This window comes from Ptychodera flava, chromosome 12 (assembly GCF_041260155.1).
Source record: "Ptychodera flava strain L36383 chromosome 12, AS_Pfla_20210202, whole genome shotgun sequence".
Lineage (NCBI taxonomy): Eukaryota > Metazoa > Hemichordata > Enteropneusta > Ptychoderidae > Ptychodera > Ptychodera flava.
Genome location: NC_091939.1, coordinates 5,006,980 through 5,029,629, shown reverse-complemented (window position 1 = coordinate 5,029,629; position 22,650 = coordinate 5,006,980). Strand labels below are relative to the sequence as shown.

Below are 22,650 nucleotides of genomic sequence, written 5' to 3'. Positions count from 1 at the left end.
AAATCAAAGAGACGCAAATTTACTTCGGTTCAGTTTTCCATGACAGTTTCCCGTGAGTCATTGCTTTACTGATTTCTATCAAGGTTTCTCGTTCATGCCCCCAGGAATATGTTTGAGTCTAACAGACAAGTTTACAAGTTTATTCGGTTGCGGTGAAAGAAAGCGACTTAACATTAGGATGAAATTTTAATAAACCATGTCATAGGCGAAAGGAATGGCGGGAATTGCAAACGACTCAAATCAATTGAGTTTCTGCCATTTTGTCTGGTACATCGAATATCACAGCATGTCTTCAACTTCAAAAGATGAAGGAACTAAAGTCAAAATAAAGTGTCTGTGTCACCGTAATGCCATTGTTCTAGCTCCACTCCATGCTGTGAACCGATGACTATATATAGTAATCTTAGCTGGACACCGATAGCAGCCTGCAACTGACCCGACACACGACTCAAACATTTTCCACAATTGTTTTTTTTTCATCCTCGTTATTATTGCCAATGCTGCGGTTAGATCAGCAGTATAAGGAATGTTCATAATTAAACGGAGAATATCTATGATGTTTCCCAGCTTCCACGCATGCACAGTGTAAGTGTCGCGCATTTGCATTCATCGAATATTCACATATAGCCCGTGAAACCCGTAAAACTTTACATTTTTTAAGTCAGAACGTGCACGGAGGGTGATCAATAACTCCAAACGAGAACGTGTGTTTGATTCATCTGTAATAATCTTTCGTTAATCACCTTTGAATACCTGTCGTATAATCACTAACCTGCACTTACTAATGTCGCGTCAGTTGTGAAGGGTTGGCTTCTTGGCGACAATTCGCGATGTCGCGACTCAGCAGCAAAAATGAACGAGGAATTGTTACCCAACGAACTATTGAACATGTAAGTCCTTGCCCCCAAAGCTGTATCATATACAGAATATACCTACGTAAAAATCGAATAAAACTTAGCATGGTGGGTCGATGAATGTATATTGATCCTTTTATGCCGAATAAAACCACAAAGACGGGTCGACGTTACACCGTCCTGGTTTTAGTCGAGTCTAATAAAGTTGCTAGTCAAAGTACAACCAACGTTCAGCAAGGCGCTGTATTGTGAACACAATTGATTTCATCCGATTAAAGATCAATCCACTCGAAGATCACAAATGCTTGAAACTGAAGTAACTGACGTTCTGTGTACTTGACACATTTTCTGTTCTATTCACACTCTGCTCTGTGATATACTGCATGCATCGAGCACAGAAAATAAATAGACTGAGGCCCGATTGGCATCGTTTGCCTCGGACCATATTCGATCGTCCTACTAAAGATCAATGTGGACAGGTTTACAATGTTTCTCCGCCAATTTTGAACAAAATTGGTAACTCATGACATGTGCAAATTATCAAAATATATGGCCGCTGGTAGACATATTCGAAAGCGCACCGTTCTTGGGACAAGTTTGAACAACATCGGTTCAGACATGTCAACGAGTGAAGGCCCCGGACGCGTATTGCGAAAACAGAGTGCCTGTGCATGGCGACCATATTGGATCGTCTTGCTAAACAAACTGATATGAACTCCTACGTTATGAGTATAGTCACCTTCTATCCATGTTCATGTTCAATATAGGTTTGGATGAAATACTAAAATGCACTATAGATCATCTATAATTTATCAAAAACAAGAAATGCTAACACAACAAATAAATTCACAGTCGTAGCTTTTAAATCCCGGTGTTTTTGTTGTTTTTCGGGGGGATCAATATCCTCAGAATCATGCTGCTTCGTGTTCGCTGTATGCAGAGGGAATGTACTGGCTATGACGGCTAATTTTATAATTCGATACTAGATTCGTCTTCAAGTTTTGTCACTTAAAAGATACCGGGTGGGGTCCAATGGAGTATCTACAAAATAACATCAAAATGTTAGATATTATTACTGTCCTCTAAACAGGCACGGAGTCCCAGCTTATATTTTCCACACAGTAAGATGGGCTGGTAAGATGGTCGGATGTTGGCCACACAAAAATGCCTGTATGATAGGAGATTGTCAGCACTGAAACATACTCCTTATATCATTGTAAAAGGCTGTAGCTTATTGTAAGAGCGTGGCAGATGACATGGGCAATCTCAATTGTCTTCAATTGAACCCTAGCCCTAAACTATCGTCAACCTGAATCGTTCGGTTAAGACATGTTCTGAATTGTTGTAGCGCCCTTGCTAACTCAGAAACTCGAACGGGTTAATGCGTTCCCGCATTCCTTCAAATGACTATTAACACACTAAAAAGTGTTCTGAAAATTTACTTTTATTTCAGCTACCTTCCAACGTGTTCAGTCCGACCGGTGTTTCCCTGTTTGTTAAAGCATTCTCGGACACTCTCTTGTCACCCTCCGCGTAACATACTGTTTGTGATGGTACTATACGGTATGTCAAGTCGAACAGATGTGTCGTGAAATTTGTGTTGTAGTGTCCGGCGTAGTAAGTCTGCAATAGAACCTCTCGGCGACGACTCTCGGTAAAATACTACGCCTCTGTGAACAGCGCTGACCACGTACTACATGTAGGAAGACGGGGAATTATCGTTGGGCAAAGTACAGTTACTGTACGTAAGATTGTTCATTGCTCCGTCCTAATATTTCAACAACCTACACTCATTCTGAACGGTGACAAATCGTCATGCGAATAGCGTAGACAAACACCATAAGCTTCATAAACAACATTGTTTCACTATAGACCCTAAAACCGAATTATCCAGTAAACTGAATGGTGATAAGTGATTTCCAGTCGCATATGAACTGTTCTGTGCAAATATTAAAGAAGTGAGCCTTAATATTACGATGCCCTTAAAGTCTCTCTCTCTCTCTCTCTCTCTCTCTCTCTCTCTCTCTCTCTCTCTCTCTCTCTCTCTCTCTCTCTCTCTCTCTCTCTTACGATTTTTCCTGCCCTTGTCGAAAGAAAAAATGCAAGCGGGAATGAACGCTGGAGGTATCTTTCGTATTCATCGTTTTCCAACGATTTTCTTTCGCTCGATTTCGAGTTTGCAGTTCCAGAATCACGGAAAAGTCAACATTGAACTATGAACAATTGGTTGATAGAAATTTTGATTTTGCGAAATTCATTCTGTTCAGACTTCGACTAAATTATCAGTAATGTTTCAAATGAGCATTTGTAAAATGAACAATCGTTATTATAGACCAGTATCATAACACATTTTAAATATTTGTCCAATCAACTTCTACCGGTATTCAACAGAAGATGCCGTACAGCAAAACGCTGCTCTCTCTCTCTCTCTCTCTCTCTCTCTCTCTCTCTCTCTCTCTCTCTCTCTCTCTCTCTCTCTCTCTCTCTCTCTCTCTGTAAAAACACGCAATTTTGATAGGTCAAGTCGTCTAATGAGGAATATTGTACGCAGGCTTTACTCCATGCTACAATAGATCGTACAAGATCTTGCTTGGAAGTGGTTAGATCAGAGAGAGAAAAACTTGGAAACAGCGCAAAATGACATTGTAGAGTTTTGAGCACTGTCCACAAATCATTAATTCCAGTTGCCTAATAGCAGATAGTCCGTGGCCACGAAAAGCTTTGAATTGCCATAAATAGATGGTAACCAGCTTGTACACTACATAAGTCTGAGATCTCATGATAAACTTAAAATAACTTTGTTTTTTCCACATCAACGTATTCCGAGTACCTGTCTGGAGGCTGAGACTCTTTAAGCTCGCCTGACTTCCGCACGTCGTTGTTATGAAGAAGAAAGCCAACCCGAGGCAGCATAAGTCTGGTCTCAGTGAAAAGTGCGATGCCAAATTCAACTCATTTGACGGTGTATGAGTGGTACCTATAAACAGGATGTACTCATCTGACTTAATAACGTTCTCCTGTAAAAAAGGTTTTTTTTGTTAGATTGCCGATAGTCTTGTTGTACGTTGCCTTTGCTATTTTGCTTTATACATTTATGCGCGACGCAAGGCGTATATGTTTTGAGAACTGGCTAATAAGGGAACGAGCACAATTAACGGCAGGGGCTCGAAAGAGAAAATATGTGGTGCATATATTTTTTACACCCCCCCCCAACACCAGCAAAAGTTTTAGTGGCCCCTATCATCGGCAACAAAATTTTTGTGGTCCCCTCCCCAAAAAAGAAAGATTACATAGGTACAAGTTGTACACATATATATAATCCTTATAACTTTTAATATATGCTTTAGTGAAAACAACATTCTTGCATTCTTGAAATAAATAATAAACAAATAAATATATAAATAATAAACAAACAAAATAACATATGTTCAAGCTTTTTTTTTCAGTATTTTTTTTCTGTGTGTCCACTACGTATTCTAGTTCTTCCTATAGCATGATGAAATAACCAGTTTCAACCTAGCCTCTGTATCATTACCAACCATTATTATTGTTGACAAATGAAGTCAATTTTCAATAATAATATTGCTCATTTTACACATAACAACTGCATTGTGAGGTTTAAGACTTGGTATTTCATCATGCTACAAGAAGTTTAACAAGGAACTCCAGCTTCAACAAGGAACAAAAATGCTGAAAAATATTCTCTGTCTGTCATGGTGTAAAAAATTTTGGTGGCCCACCCCTTACCTTCCCTGGAATTTTCATGGCCCACCCCAAGAACACTCATTTTTTTCGTGGCTCCCCATTTTCTCTTCCGGCCCCCCTGCCGTTAATTGTGCTCGGTCCCTAACGACAGCTCGGATATAGTTCACAGTGACATTGTTCGACCTGATCACGTGTCGGATTGACACCACGTTCAAGGTAGTGTGCACCTCAAAATCGAAGGACTTAAACTTTTGCTCAAACTTACCTCAACGAAACTCTATACCATTCTCTTGACAAATCAAGAATAAAAATTAAGGTTCACCTTCAAAGTTTGGTGCTAGAAAAACAAATTACTTAATATTTACTGATCTTTAAATTCAAGATGGCCACTAATGCTGTGTAAACTCTACGAGGAAAAATTAAATTTTTGATTTTCAGAAAGCTGAGCCGGTGAAATCTTTAGTTACTCCAAGTGTTCAAAATAAGCTCCCATAAGCGGGAAACAGAAAGGAATTGTAAAAAATTGCGAGTCTGAACATCTATCACCGAAGCACATTCTACCTTACCATAGCCAAGTTAGAAACAAATGCCTGGTCATCGAACTGATCGCGTGCAAGGTTTTGCAATTATCAGAATCACAATTTTGAAATAACAATTTAGTCGATTTTTCCCCAAAACCTTATTCAAGCAAAACCATATCCGACGAAAGATTGGAATCGCCGTTGACATATCACAGATAGATCGCAGAATCTATTTCGCTTCCTACTTAAAACACTTTTTGAATGGGGAAAAACTTTCAAAAGAGTTCATCGATGGGTGACGTCATCAGGAATGAGACCCTATCCCCCCTTCCCAGTTGTTATTCTTTCCTCTTGCAAAATATCAACCTCTGCATTATCGTTGTTCATACAACAGTTATGGGAACGTTTCTTTCCGAGCAATACTTTAGGTGATCAATGTCCCTCGGCTGTTCCATAATGATTCCGGAAAAATGCGTCAAGCTTTTTTTCTCAACACTCTGAGAGTCATTGTTAAATCTGTCCATACTTTCTTCCCGAACTGCACAATAAAGATGGAAAAGCTGTCATTTCTGTTGGACAATGCATTTAATTAGAGAAGTTATTGTTACCATGGCTACTATTAGATTTGTGCAAACTGTTAAGAGTTAAGAGTTGATATCGTCATTATTCACCAAGATGTCTGGCTTACAGCACGTCTGCGATGGGGTCATCCAAAGGTACATATCTTTTTTTTTATCATATTTTTGCCCTTCTTCACGGACTTACACATTTTGTCCATGCTTCGCAACGCCAAACGTGTTATTGTATCCTTGCCAGGTTTTGAATTTCACGTCCGACTCGTCCATCTGTCTAGGACTTACTTCAGAACTTTCTGTGACCAAGCTTGCCGGCCCAGTCTCAGTCCAATACGAAGTGAGGTTCCCACGCCCCCGTACGTCACGTTGCAACGTCAAGCGCGTAACTTCATCTCGAGTTTTTTTAGTTCCCGAAGGTTGGCGCGCCCTTGGCATGCGCTCCCTTCGACTGCCACCGGTAAAAAATACGTAAAATCTACGGACTAGATAACATTAATTGATTGAGGAAAATTGTGTTTTTTTTAATTATTATTTACGAATATTTTCACATCAGTATCATTTAATTATATTTACATTTAAGAATCGCATCTTGGAAACCCTGGCCAGACACGACCTCCCTTTAAATGCATGGCCTGACAAGGCTTCTAGTCGGACAAAGTGCACGGCTGTCACTGTCCGTAGATATATTTGGCCGGGCCGTATTCGGTGTGCTGTGCACACTCATCCATTAGCTTAGGAAGCTCAACGAGGTCTCAAACTTTAAATAGTAACACGAGAGAGATAATGCCAATATCTGTTTGTGTCGCAAAACAAGCAACAAATTTATGCGCTGGCAAAGACAAACAGATTTTGCACGATCTCGGCAAGAATGTGAACTTACTGTGACCTCAAGATGATTTGCGGAGTAAATGTCACAATTTATGTGTGTGTGTGTGTGTGTTAGCCATTGATCGGCTGATGTTCTATCGTGGAGAGGTTAGGTGGAAATCCTCCTCAAGTATGTGTAAGATGCTTCGATATGCTCTCACTTTCATAACTCAACAGAGGAACTATTAGGCGAAAGGCAGGTAACGCCCAAGTCCGGTTCGGGCGAGCGATATTGTTTGCGATATGTGTTTGCTACAAATAGATTTTTTTTTGAACATGCAAGTATGCCTACGCGGATGCCGTCGTGTCGCGTTGTTCAGACACCTGGTTGAGTATGATCGATGGGGCGTCCGATAAACTGAATGGGCTAAAGGTGAATAGAGTCATAATAATTTGAAACAAATACAGTTTTGATAGCTCTTTAAAATTTCCTGATCGTGATCCGAGTTACGGCACAAAGGACACAACGACATTGCGCAACTTTGAGTAAAATATTACCGATTTCTCGGCGGAATGACCAATTTCGACACCACGCATAGATTGGTTGTCATAGAGATATGACTAGGTAGAGGGTTAGTGGCAAATGTTTTTAGATATTTATCTCTACCTACATTTAACATTGTCGGTATCTCCGTGTGATGAGTCGCAGTGTCACTTCAGTTCACAAAAAGTACGGTTTTGTCGTGTCCTGCTCGGACTTGTAACCTTTGCGTCTTTACAAGGAAAAACTGGATAATCCTCGCCGCTTTTGGGCGTCACTTTTGAAATAACAGACAGGAAAAGTTGGTATTGTTTTCCGACGAGTCTGCTGCTGTGAGCGAAATTATCGTACGTATACGTGCGGTGTTCGTGTGGTTGATTCTGTCGCGCGTTAACAAGCCGATTGGGAAACCACCTCTGCGTTTTATCAGTGACAACCAGCGTGTCTCGAGTTGCCGACGGGAAAGGGGAGATGGTTACCGGGAACTCGGTGCTGGCTGACCACTAACAATCTTGTCTTATCGCGTGGTTGCATGGATACAAGTGCGAGTTCCTCTCCAGCCCGTCGTCGCAAACCTAGTCAGCTGACTATCTGTACACCACTTGGCTCGAATGTGACCGCTTGCCAAGCCATTAAATCTCATACGTCGTTTGCGACCCCTAGTGTAGCTACTTCACATAGTACACCTCACCTCCAACTATTGACTGGTTCGTCTTTCTTCTCTCGAAGGTTGTTTACATACATGGGTGATGACCGCCTTCGTGGACCTGAACTTTACTCCGAAAACCTTGCCCACTTCTATGATCACCGAGTGGGCGACAATCACAAAGCTGAAGGTAAGAGAAAGTACCATATTTACCAGAGATTTTTAATTTTTTTTAAACATATTCCTTTACCTCGCTTAAATGTCATCCCTAAAACCCGAGAACATGGCATTTCTATTCGGGTGAGCTCATTTGACCGTCGATTTTTAAAAACAAAAGAAGGGTTTTAAAATAATGTAAATATATCCTTATCAGGTAGGATTCAGTTTTGTACTTTATGGTACACTGAATCCGGGTCAGGTTCTTCCAAAGTTTTCATTGTACTTTTTTCTGTTCTGTTCGTCTTGTCGTCATCGGTATCAATTCATTTACTCTACCATTTGCTTTCAAAATAGCATATCTCCATAAACTAAAAGAAATTCAGGGAAAGTAAACAAACAAGCGCTATGTACTGGGTCGATTTTAGAAGAAACTGGTAGTTTCATATTTTCTCCATTAAGGTAGTATGCGCATCGAAAATGAAAGACTTAAATTTTTGCGCAAACTTTCCTCCATGAAACTTTCAGTTGTACTCTTAGCAAATCAAGAATAAAAATTGGGGTCACCCTGCGAAAGTTTGGTACCAAAGAAATAAATTACCTGACATTTACCGATATTTGAAATTCAAAATGGCCGCCATCCCTGTGTTAACTCTAAAAACTGGGACGGGGACATTTTTTCACACTCTATATAATTTTTCGCCTTGATTATCATTCTGCAAATATGGCAAGGGACATCGCTTTGGTATGTAACATGATATATGCATTGGGACAGTTCTTAACATGGTATATCCGCCCACGATATCTGAGTGTTCCCTGTCGATACACCTGATTGATTCCCATGCTTGCGTTTATCTTCACGACCAAATACAGCTGTGTTATTAGGGAATCTGAGTCTGGGCCACTCAATGTAAGACAGTTTTACTTTGCGGTAGATCGCGCCTCGGTGACAGATATTCGGACTCTCAAACCTTTACAGTTCTTTTTCTGATTTACCTCTTGTGGGGGTTCATTTTAAAGCTCTTGGAGAAAGGAAAACTTTAACCGGCTTAGTTTTTCGAAAATCCAAAATTTTATTTTTCCTCCATAGAGTTAACACAGGGATGGTGGCCATTTTGAATTTCAAATATCGGTTAATCTTGGGTAATTTGTTTCTCTAGTACTAACATTTGCACGGTGACCCCTAATTTTTATTCTTCATTTTGAAAGAGAACGGTTGAAAGATTCATTAAGGAAAATTTGAGCAAAAGTTTAAGTCTTTCACTTTCGAGGCTCATACTACCTTATGGTGACTCAAAACATGGAACTGTAGCTTTGACACACATGACAAAAAACATTCCGAAAAAGAAATATGCCGGTGGTCTATAAACCATGTGTGCTGAAGTTATGCACCGTTCCTTACAATCTCAATTGTTGTTGTACAGAAAGCACAATCACCTTGATACAACAGCGAAGACTCATGTTCTAGACCAGGTAAAGTCACTAGAAGCCCCGCTCATGATTCACTGAAACGCGATACCACGGTTAGCCATTTGAAACGTGCTGTTTATACTACAGTGACGGAAAGAAAACGCGTCATAGTGGAGCTGTTCACTAAAAGACAAACAATATGTTTTTGAAAAGTCTCCCAAGAGTTTGTTAATGTTTCGAGAGGGGTCACTTTTGTTGATATGAGTGTAGACTAAATAAACTGTAACCAGACTGTTCAGAACCAGAGTTGGAACTTAAACTTGTACTTAGTATAACTATGCTATCGTAGGGATGGGGGCACAGGGGAGGTTGTCATGTTGATGGATAGTCATTACAGAACAAACATTCACATTCATTGTATTTGTATACATGCAATTAAGCAATAACGTACCCCTCCCAGCCTATAATGGCGAAGGCAAACTTTGCGCGACTTATTGTACGAGGTGGAGCCGAGTACATTATGGAGTGCAAAGTTTGCTTGAGTCCATTATCAGCCGGGAGGGGGTACATTATAGCTGTTATTTTATAGATTTTGTGATACCAGTGAATTTGTAGATGTAGACAACATATTGGGACACAATGCTGGATAATCGGATACATTATCAGGAATAATCTGAGGGTATGACGTCACAAATTCATTGGTATTCTTCAATGTCTAATTCATTTCTCAATCCAATATTGTTTTCATGACAAAACAATTGACATTTAATACGCTATTCAATTAATAAAATTACAGAACAAAAGACATATACAGTCCACTATATTAATGATAAAATTACAAGTTATAAGACCAAGAAAATTGACATTCTCTGCAATTTTTTATCGTAACCCCTGCATGATTAATTTCAAGAAATCGGTAATTCTGCCATAGGTTCGTCGGTAGCGAGGCCTCTACTGCCACCCTCCCCGACCGTTTCATCTACAACATCACCGAATGGTAGTATTTCTTGTCAAGTTTGTGGTGACACGTCATCGGGTCTTCATTTTGGAGTGTACACCTGCGAAGGCTGTAAGGTAAGTCACTGTTCAGGAGCGAGGTAGGCTTTGCTGAGTTGTTAGGTGTAGGGCGACTGGACTTGCTATGAGCATCGTCATGACACGCTACGGATGATAGTGAAGAATTGTTTGCGGTTCTGGTATATTGCACTGCACGCTAATGTATCTGCTTTTATTGCTGCTGCAACGAGGAGGAGGAGGAGGAGGACGACGACGACGATGATGATGATGATGATGATGATGATGATGATGATGATGATAATGTCGTGATAGTGGTTATATGCTGACGGTTGTAACAATACTCGTTGTAGCTTTCTATATCATCATCATTTTAGTTTTATCTCTTTGTCTGTATCTCTTTATCTCTAATGCGTGCCTATGTCCAGCGCATACCCTTTCCCATCGTGTCTGCACACAAATACTGAAATCTCACAAACATATTTGGATTATCCTCAAAGCCAACCATATGAATCGATGTTCATATTCTATGACATTCTTGTATAACGCTAACCACAACTTGGTGCAAACTTTGACGAACACAGGTGTTTCTCTGATTGTATGCAAATTTAAGTTCTCCGCCACTCTGCACAAAGCAAAGGTACAATACTCATCGGGTGTGCAATGTCATACCCAAAGGTATCGAAGCAAATTATATCTATGCAACACTTTTAAAAAAAGTTAAAGTGAAAAGTAATTCTACTTAAAAAAAACAAAGACATTCTTTACTGAGAATAGAAACAGAATGTGTCAATTTTAACTAAGTACAATGTTTACAAAGTCTGGACAAACGGGAGTATTTTGGAACTCAACATACGGAAACGGTAGTTTACATATTAAATTTCAGTATATCCTTATTATCGTATTTCCGGTCGTATAAAAAGCTGCTGGCCCTCGACAGCTGGCGGGGGTGGAGGGGGGGTGCAAGCTGTCTGGATAATGTTTAATACAGAAAGATCTTTAGATGTCTTTGATCAAATAGTGAAATAGCCTAAACTACTATTCTAAAGTGTCTGAAATGAAATTAATTTTATAGGACAATGAAGGGTGAATTTTGTGAGATTTGGGCGTGAATTATGTTAGTATAGGAAACCTCTTCAACCTATGATCCCATTCTTCTACTTTTTCCGTGCCAATTATCTTCAACAATTCTTTTTTTGCCGCTTGAATTCTTCTCAAGAGGATATTTAGCAGTAAACATAAACAAGATTTTCACAACCATGATACCGGGTTACCGCTTTTGCGGGAAACACCAACCCCACTGTCTGATAGGCCTGTTTCTACAATCTAATTAACTCCAATTTCCATTATACTGATACTATTGACATTTTTCGTCTTGTAACACTTAAACTATTCATGTCACTCATCACGAGTGTCCCTTATCAAATATAAGCTTATAGCAGAAACTACAAAATGATTCTCAACGGAAAATGAATAGTACCAAAACAATTTTCTTTAAACTATATTCGATCGTTTAGTCTTTCTATTAGACGATTTCGTTCTTCGTTGCTCTTCATTTTACAAAAATCTATGTCAATGTAGGCATATTTGTAACTTATTCAGCATATAATCTGAAAAGTATTTTATTGTGACAGTGGGAGCAGCTCGATTCAGTGTTTTTATTCTAACAGTTACTTGTTACACCTAGATTTGTCTTCCTGTATAGACACCTTCAGGTGTATTGAGAGAACTTAAATATTGTTAAACAAATTAGCGTCCATGACGTGGCCTCCGCGTTGTGGTTTGCGAAAAATTTGTGTATAACGTGTTTACTTAACAGTTAGGTCTAATGTCCAAATAAAACAATAAAAAACTGTGTATGTGAGCCCCTTTGTTTCCATAAGTTTGAAAAATCTCAGGAAACATTTTTGAGAAATACCTGGGCATATGGGGAAACAATAGGAACAGCTCGCCTGCTGTAGGTCAACAAATCTTACCGAAGGTCTTTTACCACACTAGAGATTTGTGAAGTATGTTAATTTCTGTTGCTTGAGTATACCGTGCATGTTCTATAAGAACCCTTGTGTTTGTCACATATAAAATGTGGTAAGAGATAAAACCTAGCCTATGTTGTATAGCGTCGTCATTTATTTAACATCAAGTCGTTTGGTGCAGCAATATTAGTATTGGAATCATGCAAGTTTCAGGCTGTCTTCTACGCTCATCCAAGTGGATATCACATGTTTTGAGAGCCCTAGCAACTCGACATGCGGCTGTAAGATGATCAGTTTTGGTGTTGTTTAGCTTCTTTTCGTGTGTGTTTTATCGTCCTAATTTTGTATAGTGGTCGACATTAAGATTCTCGCTAGCTTACTATCAACGCAATTCGTAATCTATTACAAAAACGTTTGGTACACGTTATCTCTCACCAAACAGGGCCGTCAATCAAATTTTAAAAGTCCACAGTGAAGTGAACTGGGGGCACTAAAACAAGTCACCGATTGGAACCTGTTCACGGCCAGTTCTCGTCAGTTCTCTTTAGTTATTACGCGCCTCAGGGACAGATATTTGGTCTCTCAAACATTAACATTTCTTCTCTAATCTACTACTTGTGGGGGTTTGTCTTAAAATTCTTGGCGTAAGAAAATTTTCACCGTCTCAGTTTTCCAAAAAAATCGAAATTTTATTTTTCACCTTAGAGTTAACACGGATGAATTTCAATTTCGGTAATTAAAAAATCGGTATTTTTTACCCAGTAACAAAATTTGCACTGTGACCCCTGGTTTTTATTCTAGATTTTGAAAGAGAAAGGTTGAAAAATTCCTTGAGAAAAGTTTGAGCAAAAGTTTTTAAGTCTTTCATTTTCGAGGTGCATACTACCTTAAAGGAAAGCCAATGCAATTCGCAATGGACGACAATTTCTGTGTTACTAGGAACTCTATGAATATTAAATAAAATATAAAGTTTTAGAGAGTTCAAACCATCTCTCACCGGAGCACAGTCTGCCTTGACTGGAACAATAAGTTATTCTAGATTCTCTTTAGTCTTGTGTCTGAGATGTATCTTACTGCGGTCCTTTGTGCTTGTACATGAAACTCTCCGAATTAACTTGGACAGGGCGCCCCCAACGGGTGTCCTGTCCTGTACTGGTAATCATGGTGCCTCGCAGTCACAATCGAAAGAATGCCCACAACTCTGAAACTGTCGACTTATATCGTGCCCCATGTCGTCAAAACTAAGCTCACCCACTGTTTACCGTAGATCTGTCACTAAGGAACGCAAAATTATCATGTTAAGCCCGCGGGAATCATCCTATCAAACACGTTCCAAACACTATAATATATTACAATAAGCTTTAATCTGCTCAATGTTATGCTTAGCTAAGGAAAATTGGCATATTAATTGTTCAAACGTGTCCGAATACGTGGTGTCAGGCCAAATTGACTCTACGTCGTAAAGGATAGCATTGCTTCGTTTAGTTCCCTGGATGGCATTGCGACAAGCCCGGTTAATCATATCGTTGAGAGGTTTGTCACTATCACAAAACGAACTCAAGATAGGTGAATTTTACGTTGTTGTGCAATTGAAGCTGATACCCAGATTAATATCACTTTAAAGAGAGAAATATTTTTTATCTAACTTGTCATTTTCTTCCTACATCGGCTGCTGGAAGAATTTTATTTGACACTGCGCCTTCTTCTTGTTAAAATTAATAATTGCAAAGTCATCAAGAATATGTACGGAGATGGGGTAACGTTTGAGATTTTTTGTTAACTCTAAAGTCAGGTGACGACATCAGGTGACATGGTCACGTGATAAAGACACAGGGGCGTTAGATTTTTACTCTCGTCCGAAGGTGAATGTTGAACTAATGTGCCACTTCTGCCTCACCTTTTGTAGACATAATGAAAAAAATACGGTAAACATTTCATGTTAATAAATTATTCAGCTGTCAAGCGTGGACTCCGCCTGGGAAAAAATACACTTTTCAATTTGTCAGCGGTTTTGAGTCATTGATTGAGCTGCACACAGCCTTCGGCGAATTATCAGTTCCCTTGTGGCCCTAATCATCAGATCGCCTGATACATAGATTGGTCTGTCTTATTCTTTGAGACCACGGCCAGCTGGTCTATATCCCAAATTTTAAAAAGACGTCGAGAGGTCTCTGGGCTGACCTCTGCCACATATACAATGACCAGAGCGAAGTACAGAATTTGTCACTTGACGTTGAAGTTTCGTTGTTAGACACGCATTTCAAAAATAAAGTGGAGTGAATTCTTTAAATTTTGCCGTATTTTATGGGTATCAGTCTACAAGAAGAATGTTTTAAAAAATCCTCCGACGTACCTGCCCTAATTTTCGAAGGCGTGGTACCGGAATCATACGTTTTTATTTTTTTTTCTTTGGCCTAACCAAAAACCTAGGCAACAACGGCGAAAGTGGCATCTAAATACAGATTCATCTTTGCCTGAATAAGTTCTCTATCAAATATAGCGGATATCAAAATGAATGACATAAGACTTAGCTGCACATTACATCTTTTACGATGAATACTTCTCATAATCTTTTTGATGGACATTTCCTCAATAACTATTAGAGTGGTCAAATGAACACCTATTTTCCATAGCACATTAGATTGAACACAATCAAACCATTTGGCCTTGGTACATGGTTACAGATACTGGTGTCGAAGTAAAGATCTACATTATGTCAGATAATGCTGATTTATGCACTTGAATGAAACTTGCGCAGTGACGTATGTCCTGTCATAGATAGCAGAGTACACGACAGTATAGCGAGGTAGACTGAGTGTGGTCTGACGTCATTTAGCTGATCAACATTATGTATTTGGATTAGCTGCTGTCATAAAAAAGGTCTTCAGGCCATCGGTCAACCTGGCGACTTACATTGCATTGTCACGTGACCTTGTTACTCATCGATTGTTCGGTTTTACACGGAAAACGTGAAATATAATTTGTCTTGACGTAGAATTCGCCTCCGAGACAAATATTCGGACTCTAATCTTTTGTCAATACGTTTGGTCTGCTGCTTTTTTGGACTCGTTTTGAACCCCATTGAGTAAAGAACTTTCACATCGTCTTGTTTTGTGAAAATCTGCAAATTTAACTTTTCCCGTTATAGTTTACCACAGGGATAGCGTCCATTTTGAATTTCTCCGGTACCAAAATTTGTACCGTGGCCCCTGTTTTTTATTCTTGATATTGGAAGAGGATGGTTTAAGATTTCTTATGGAAGGTTTCAGCAAATTACATGTAAGTCTCTCAATTTCGAGGCGCACGCTACCTTAAGCAGGACTCGCGTTCATTTGTCATCTGTGTCACTCGTGCTGGCGCTGTTTCATAGCTGTCGCCGCGCCCTCTATCTCTCATCGGAAGATTTTGAATAAACCTTTTATTTTTTTTTTCTGTTTAGAATTTTACTGCACTTTCGACTGTACCGCAAGATTCCCTAAATGCGCACACAGTTAGGAATTCGACGACGCACCCAGCGGAAAGTCAAGCCTGATGTCGCTAGATCTTGCCGGTGTCTTCACTTTGCAATCAAACCAAATATTAGTGCCTTGTTTTAAATTTCTGCTTTTTTTTGTCATTGCAGTGTTTTTACCGGCGGAGTATTCGTGAAGGGGCCCGGTATATCTGCTCCAAGAGCGGTAATTGTTGTATCACAGCGGATACACGAAACACATGCCGCTACTGTCGGTTTTATCGTTGTCTGGCTTTGGGAATGTCTCCTGAAGGTAACTGACTTTCGTTGGATTTTTTAAAATTTCTTTTTAAATTATCATGATGCACATTCGAGAGTCCAGTATGGTTCCCATTGCATGCACTTACATCACTTGTGTGAGCCATGATTGGCATAAATTGGTTAGGTCGAATTTTTTATAACCAAATCTTGCTTGACAACAATAAACTTGTCGCTCAGTGAGAGTCCCATTATTATATTTGTAAACAACCAGGAAGCAACTTCATATTTTTTTAAAACAGACAATGTGTCCTGACTGTGGCCATTTCTGTATCTATTCCAGGTATTAAACTTGGCAGACGCCCGAAATTAGAACCAAGACAACCTATTATGAATTATAAAGGCGTTTGTCGCCAGGAACTCGCTGTATCCGGTCTTAAAATGAAGCTTAAACGAGCTGCTAGAGCAAAAATGTATCAGGAAACTTGGAATCATCCTTACGTCGTGACCGGCTGGCACGCAAATAGCGTGCACTCAGGAAATGTGGCGTGGACTGACAACAGTATGGACGACAACTTTGCCTTAAAAACACAGGACAATGCTTTTGCAAGTTGCTCGGAGGTCGTCCCGCCGGACGCTCAGCGGACGTTTAACTCTGAAACCGAGTGTGTGAGGACCGAGACACCTGCCCCGATGCTAAACCTGAAACGTGAGGCCTGTGGTAGCAGCGTCATCGTGAAACAAGAACCGGATCTAGACGACAATGCTGCCGCCGATGAGGGCGTTGAGACGCTTCTCCAATCGCCACCAGTGTCGCCAACTCTCCCCGAAGTCATATACGGTGCCGCCCAGGCACTCGCCTTTGCTAACATGTATCGTCAGGATGACAGCGACGCCTACGGCCAAAATGAGTCGGACTCTTCAAACGGTTTTAGTACATCCGAAACAGGACTTAGTTGATAGACACATCCTGATTTTGTTCGTAGAATAGTATTTTTTAAATTTCACTTCATGTAAAGTGCAATTCCCCTGCCAGCGGAGATTTTGATGGCTAATGAATTTGGGAATTATTTCAATGATAAACGATTCGCTTGTGCAAGCCACCCTGTTAATGAATTGGCCACTGTGTCCTATCTATAGAGAACACAACATGCGAGCAAAACCTATTTTTTAAACTTGGCTGAAGTGACTTGGGGTAGTATATACTCATTGCTGTCGTGTTTAATTTTTATGAACAATATTTCTTTATTTCTAATTGGTACAAGGAAATTATAAATTTTCAAACTTGGTTAATTTATTCGTGGAAATTTACCATAGGTTAGAAACGGGTGTCTTACATTAATAGCTACCTAAAATAAATATTCAACTTCCACGGTCAAACACAAATTGAACGTTACTTCGATATCGGGTATGTAGAAAGAGGGAATTTCCCTGCTTTACAATATTTTAGAAGTTAAGAATTTAACACTGGTTTAATTTCATGGAGCAGGGTTAATAAGGCAAACCTCTGACGCATAAGTTTTAAAGTCGTCCAAAAAAACTCAAAATACCATTAAACTGTTTTGTAGTGCTTCTCAACACAATTTCTCAAATTATCACAATAAATGTAATCGTGAGGGCTGGCTTTGTTTTCAGTTTTGTAGAACCCTGTATCTAAAAAGGGCTTGATCACGAAGAAATCGTGAGTGTGGAGAGGCCTGTTTAACCCTTTCACCCCCAGTTCCCTGTGTACAGGTCCAACTTTACCATAGAAAACAATGGATTTGGGACAAACCATGGTGGTGAAAGGGTTAAGGAACATATTTTTATAACGTCAGGAGGGAACGAGTAAAACACGCAACGTCACGACTGAGATTTAGCCCTGTCTTCTCAGTTTGTCCTTGGATACAAAAATGACAGGGACACTACTATTTCTGTGGCATCTGGCAAACTGGCTGAAGGGCAAACATACGATGTTATCTGCTACATTTCATGAGAAACAAAAGAGCGTGTTCTACTATATCGGTCGATTGTACCAGATTGTCGTGTAAATGCTCAACATTGGCGGTTAATCGACCGCTCTGTCAATAAACCTACCTTTTTAATGGCCATATAATATCTTAACGACGGAGATAAAATTATCTTGATTGCACTTGAATGGACGGATCATTAATTTTAGAAACTCGCTCAAAATTTGACTATTACCATGCACTGGCTTGGATTTTAGCTTTTATTTGCATATATGCAGTCGTTCAGACGAAGTTTATCAATGTCTCCGTTTTGAAAGAATTGCATCAAATACAATTTCGAAGACATATTTAAATCATGAATGACAAGATGACCTTACACAGTCGTCTAGATATACTAGTATTCCCCAGCAATGAAATCAGAATAACTAGAAATAATTGTGAGGTTTTGCTCTTTTACTTCTTATTATACTCTCTACTGAACTCGGGCAATTCTCTCTTTCATCCGGGACTTTCTTGACCCTGAGTTACATCCTGGATTTGCGGTGGTATGTGGTATTCAAAACTAAACATTTTTGACAGAAAAAACGCACATTTTTCTGCTTTTAAGGTAGTATGCACCTCGAAAGTTAAAGACTTAAACTTTTGCTCAAAATTTCCTTAAGGAATCTTTAAACCAGTCTCTTTCAAAATCAAGAATAAAAATGGGGGGTCATCGTGCAAATTTTGGTTCAAAAGAAACAAATAACCCAAGATTTAGTGACATTTCAAATTCAAAATGGCTGCAATCCCTGTGTTAACTCTGTGGATATAAATAAAATTTCGAATCTCGACAAATTAAGCCGGTGAAAAAGAGCTTTAAAATGAACCACCACAAGTGGTAGATCAGAAAAGAATTGTTAAAGTTTTATAGTCCGAATATCTGTTCCCGAGGCGCGATCTACCGTAAGTATTACCTTGGTAATTCATTACACTGTAAGTTTTACATTTGTCACAGAGTTTTAGAAAAGCTTGTGTGTTCATTGAAATGAATTGAATGTGAGGTCATTCGGGGTCACGAAAATGGACAACTTTGGCCGTGAGCCTCCTTTATCATGGTAATCCAGCACATGTTAATGGCTACATTAATATATATTGAAAAAAAGCAATACTCCAAAATGTAACACACAATATCTGCTATTTGTACAATTTCTTTCAGAGCAGGTGCCTTGAGACTCTGCCTTACCTTGTGAATATCAGATATGATCAAGACAGACTTTAAAATATCTTGAAATCCTGTGATGATGTAATATGTTTGTTACTTTCAAAACTTTTTTCCTTTTTCGACATACGTGCCTTCTGTTTACTCTGTAGTGGGCCAGTATTGGGCCGAGAGAACTGGTTACAGATTTTAAAATAAATATTGAGATTTGGACGGGTACGTCTAACTTTTCGTCAATGTCGAGACACCTCATAATAGATTTGTTTTAAATAGAATATCTGCACATCTCCGAAGTGTTAAAATATATTACAATGTTCTGAAGATTTAAAGATTTCGCAAAGCACAATCAAAATGAGATTGTCATGGAAGCGTTGCAGAGCATACTCTAAGGCGCTCAAGGATGAAAAAATTGTAAAATTAAGAATAATTAATTGAATAAATACACTGAGATATATTGGATATAGCACATACGTGCCTTCGCTTTTTCATCACTATTGAACTGTATATAGTATACAGTGAAGCAGATTTTTTAAAAGTAACGTTTATATTATGTGTTTGACATTCAAACGAGTATACACAAAGATTTATACACGACGGTTTTCTTACCCTCTCCATGTAATGTCACTTTCACATTTCAAGGAAAAAACTTTTTGTAACTTGCAAGGAAAGTGAGTATACGTTAGGATCATTGCCACACGACGTATACAGATGTGTTGATTCACAGTTTCTATATGCCCATTGTTTTGCAAACTTTACAAAAGAAACAAATATGTGAAGAAAAACCGACAAAATTGAAGATTAGTATGTTTATATTTGTGTGTCCCTGTAGTATGTCATTTAGCTTCTATCGATGTTTTACCATATCGCATGGTCGTGCAAGTGCGGAGAAAGTTGCAACTGCAATTCTTTCAGGTGTTCAACGAAGAAAGATGAGCAATAATCATTAATAAATATATCCAATGGAGGTTTTTAGCGAAGATATTTCACTTCATTCAGTCATTCTAAGTCATTTTTAGAACAAAAGTAGATTCAACAGAATGTTAAATACGACAATATATAGATGATGACAGACTGATATTAAGATCAACATTGATTTCCATATAGTACTGAATGTTTTCAGGTCTGTCTTCATGTCATGTTTACCCAAAATAATATCGCAATGAACTAGACTAGTGAACCCAATGTTCCATCGGAGAGGAAATTCAATGAATCATATCTGTGTAGAGCGACTGTGTACTTTGGAAATTTTGTTATTTTACGAAGGGTCACAATATATCCACACTTCATTCTCATAGAAAAAGTATTTACAACAAAAAACTGGATTTCTTTATTTCTTCACTTTAAAAATATACTCAACCAATGCGTAGGTCACATTTTAAAACGTATCCAACGGACGAATGAATTTATAATAACAGGTCGCATCTAAAAATGCGATAGAGCTATTTCAGTCACACTGTACTGTTCAATCAGATAGTATATGATAAAACATTTATTGCGGTTAAACGGCTCCATCCCGAGGTCGATCCCTTTCGTCGTATGATCTGGGATACCAAAATACTTATTATGGATGTAAAGTTAATAGAGTACTAATCACACGAAAAACCCATGTTCATATTCTTTCATGGAAGATAAATCGTATTTTGGCTCCCGATTTGGTGTCTATAACTCTTGATGTTATTACGATAGCAAAAGGAAATTTGTTAATCTTTTGCCAAAATGTTAATCATTTGCTGTGAGTTGTGTTCTGAGGCGATTTGCACCTCTACCGACTACAATTTAACCATTTGCAAATTGGACCATACAAAAATATTGTTCCCCAACATTTTTCTTTACGAATCTTCTTTAGGAATCATACCTGATGAATTTATGACGGTGAAGTCTAAGTCAATATTGATGACACCAGAGAAAAAGGATCAACAGAGATTGTTTTAATGGTTTATTTACTGTAATAATAAACAAGAGCACAGCTGCCGATAAGGTGGTTGTGGTTTTAAATTTTGGTATTTTGTCTTTTTTTCGGTATGTTTGTTCTGTACCTGCTTTCATGACCTACTCTCTTTACCCATGCATCACCACACCCGGGAGTTGGCATACAAGTCCATTGTTTTCTAACGTAGGGTTGGCCTGTACAAAGTGTAAAGAGAAAACTGGGGGGGGGGGGGGGAGTCGAACATTCGGAAATGACCAGTACAGTGTTCGGCTTGTTAAGACGGCCTGTACACACAGCCACAATGACTTAAATTCATAATACAGACGGAACCTTTCGAAGCATAATGAAAGTGTCGAAAAAGCATATAAGTTTACAACTATTGTCCTTTTAATATCTTTTTGGAGAGGCCAATGCGTGAGCATTTTGACCTCTATGCCAGTCTCTCTACACATTTTGTACAACGCTTTCACAGCAACGCACAGTGAGACTGCCATGCTCTCGACAATAGAAACAACATGCTTTAGATGATATTTCCGTTGCACTGAATGAAGTCTTACGTATTTATCAGATCGCTGCCTCAAACTCTTGATGTGGTGAGAAGTCGACTTTTTACCCACAATGCATTACAATATTATGCGGTATGACCCCCAAGCACAAAACAAAAGATTGTTACAGCCACGATGATTATGGTTGCACTATAGAAACCACAGAAAAATCCAAAAGGTTTTGCTCTAGCTTGATTTATATAATGATTTTGTATGAATTACAGACCGAAGTTTTAAGGTGGCGTTGAACATAACACAGCAATTTTGCTCAAAATGACGTTTTGCAAAGGTTTATTCAATTTCCATTAATTTGGTACCCAAGATCAAAACTCCGGTTTCAAATATCGGTAAAATTTAGGTCATTTGTTTGGTAGTCCTAATGGTGTGTACGATGACCCTGACTTTTAGTCTTGATTATGAAATAAAAATAGCTGAAAGTTGCATTGAGCATGATTTGAGCATATGACAGTGAACTGACCCATCTCCACAAAGGATCCAGTGGTACTGAAAAAAAGTTAAGAGAGGGCGCAAAAATACAGCAATAAAACAAACAATTTTATGGACTTGGGCTTGACATGGGGTCACTCAGGGTGATGACCTTACAAGTACACAGGACTAGAAGAGTTGCAGGAAATGCAAGGCTTTGCTGTTTTTAGTCTCGATAAATATTGGGAATGATGCCCTTTTGTTTCATGACTAAATGTTTTCCAGAAAGAATGTAACGGTTTAGTTTTTTGAGTGGATTAAGCTTACCTACTGTTGAAGCTTTTCATCCAAAATTTTACCTGCTAGGTGGCTGTGTGTCGAAAAGATCAACTTTATGCTTGAATATAATCTAAATCTTCAAAGCAATCATATTTAGTTGAATTTCGAGAGAGAAAAAAGGGGGAAATCGGCCATTCTGGGACCTTTTGTCCGCTCCGGCGGATCGTTTTTTGTTGAGCTGCTCAAAAAACGCCTCACATGGCCGAGTTCTCACCTCTGCTTCCTTGAGAGGGACAGCTTTTGTTGGCGCTAACTCCTCACCTCACTTTACACATCGGGAGGAGTATAAAAATTTTCTTATCACGTATCTTTCACATGTTAATCTCAAGTTTAACAAGAAATTCTGCATGTC

General features: G+C 38.9%; 1 protein-coding gene across 3 annotated transcripts in view; it reads left to right on the top strand.

Moving 5' to 3' along the window:
- The window catches only part of LOC139144767 (uncharacterized), a 47,533-nt gene extending 26,490 nt beyond the window's left edge, over window positions 1-21,043 (top strand). For 2 of the 3 annotated variants that reach the window (XM_070715497.1, XM_070715498.1), the window contains exons 2-6: window positions 7,733-7,839; window positions 10,147-10,289; window positions 15,825-15,966; window positions 16,255-17,610; window positions 17,700-21,043. In XM_070715497.1, coding sequence (XP_070571598.1) covers window positions 7,733-7,839; window positions 10,147-10,289; window positions 15,825-15,966; window positions 16,255-16,871 — 1,009 coding nt within the window. In that variant the 3' untranslated portion in view covers window positions 16,872-17,610; window positions 17,700-21,043. Of the gene's footprint in view, window positions 1-7,168; window positions 7,840-10,146; window positions 10,290-15,824; window positions 15,967-16,254; window positions 17,611-17,699 lie in introns of those variants that run through there. The other variant, XM_070715496.1, reaches the window with a different exon arrangement.
- Window positions 21,044-22,650: the final 1,607 nt, after the last annotated feature.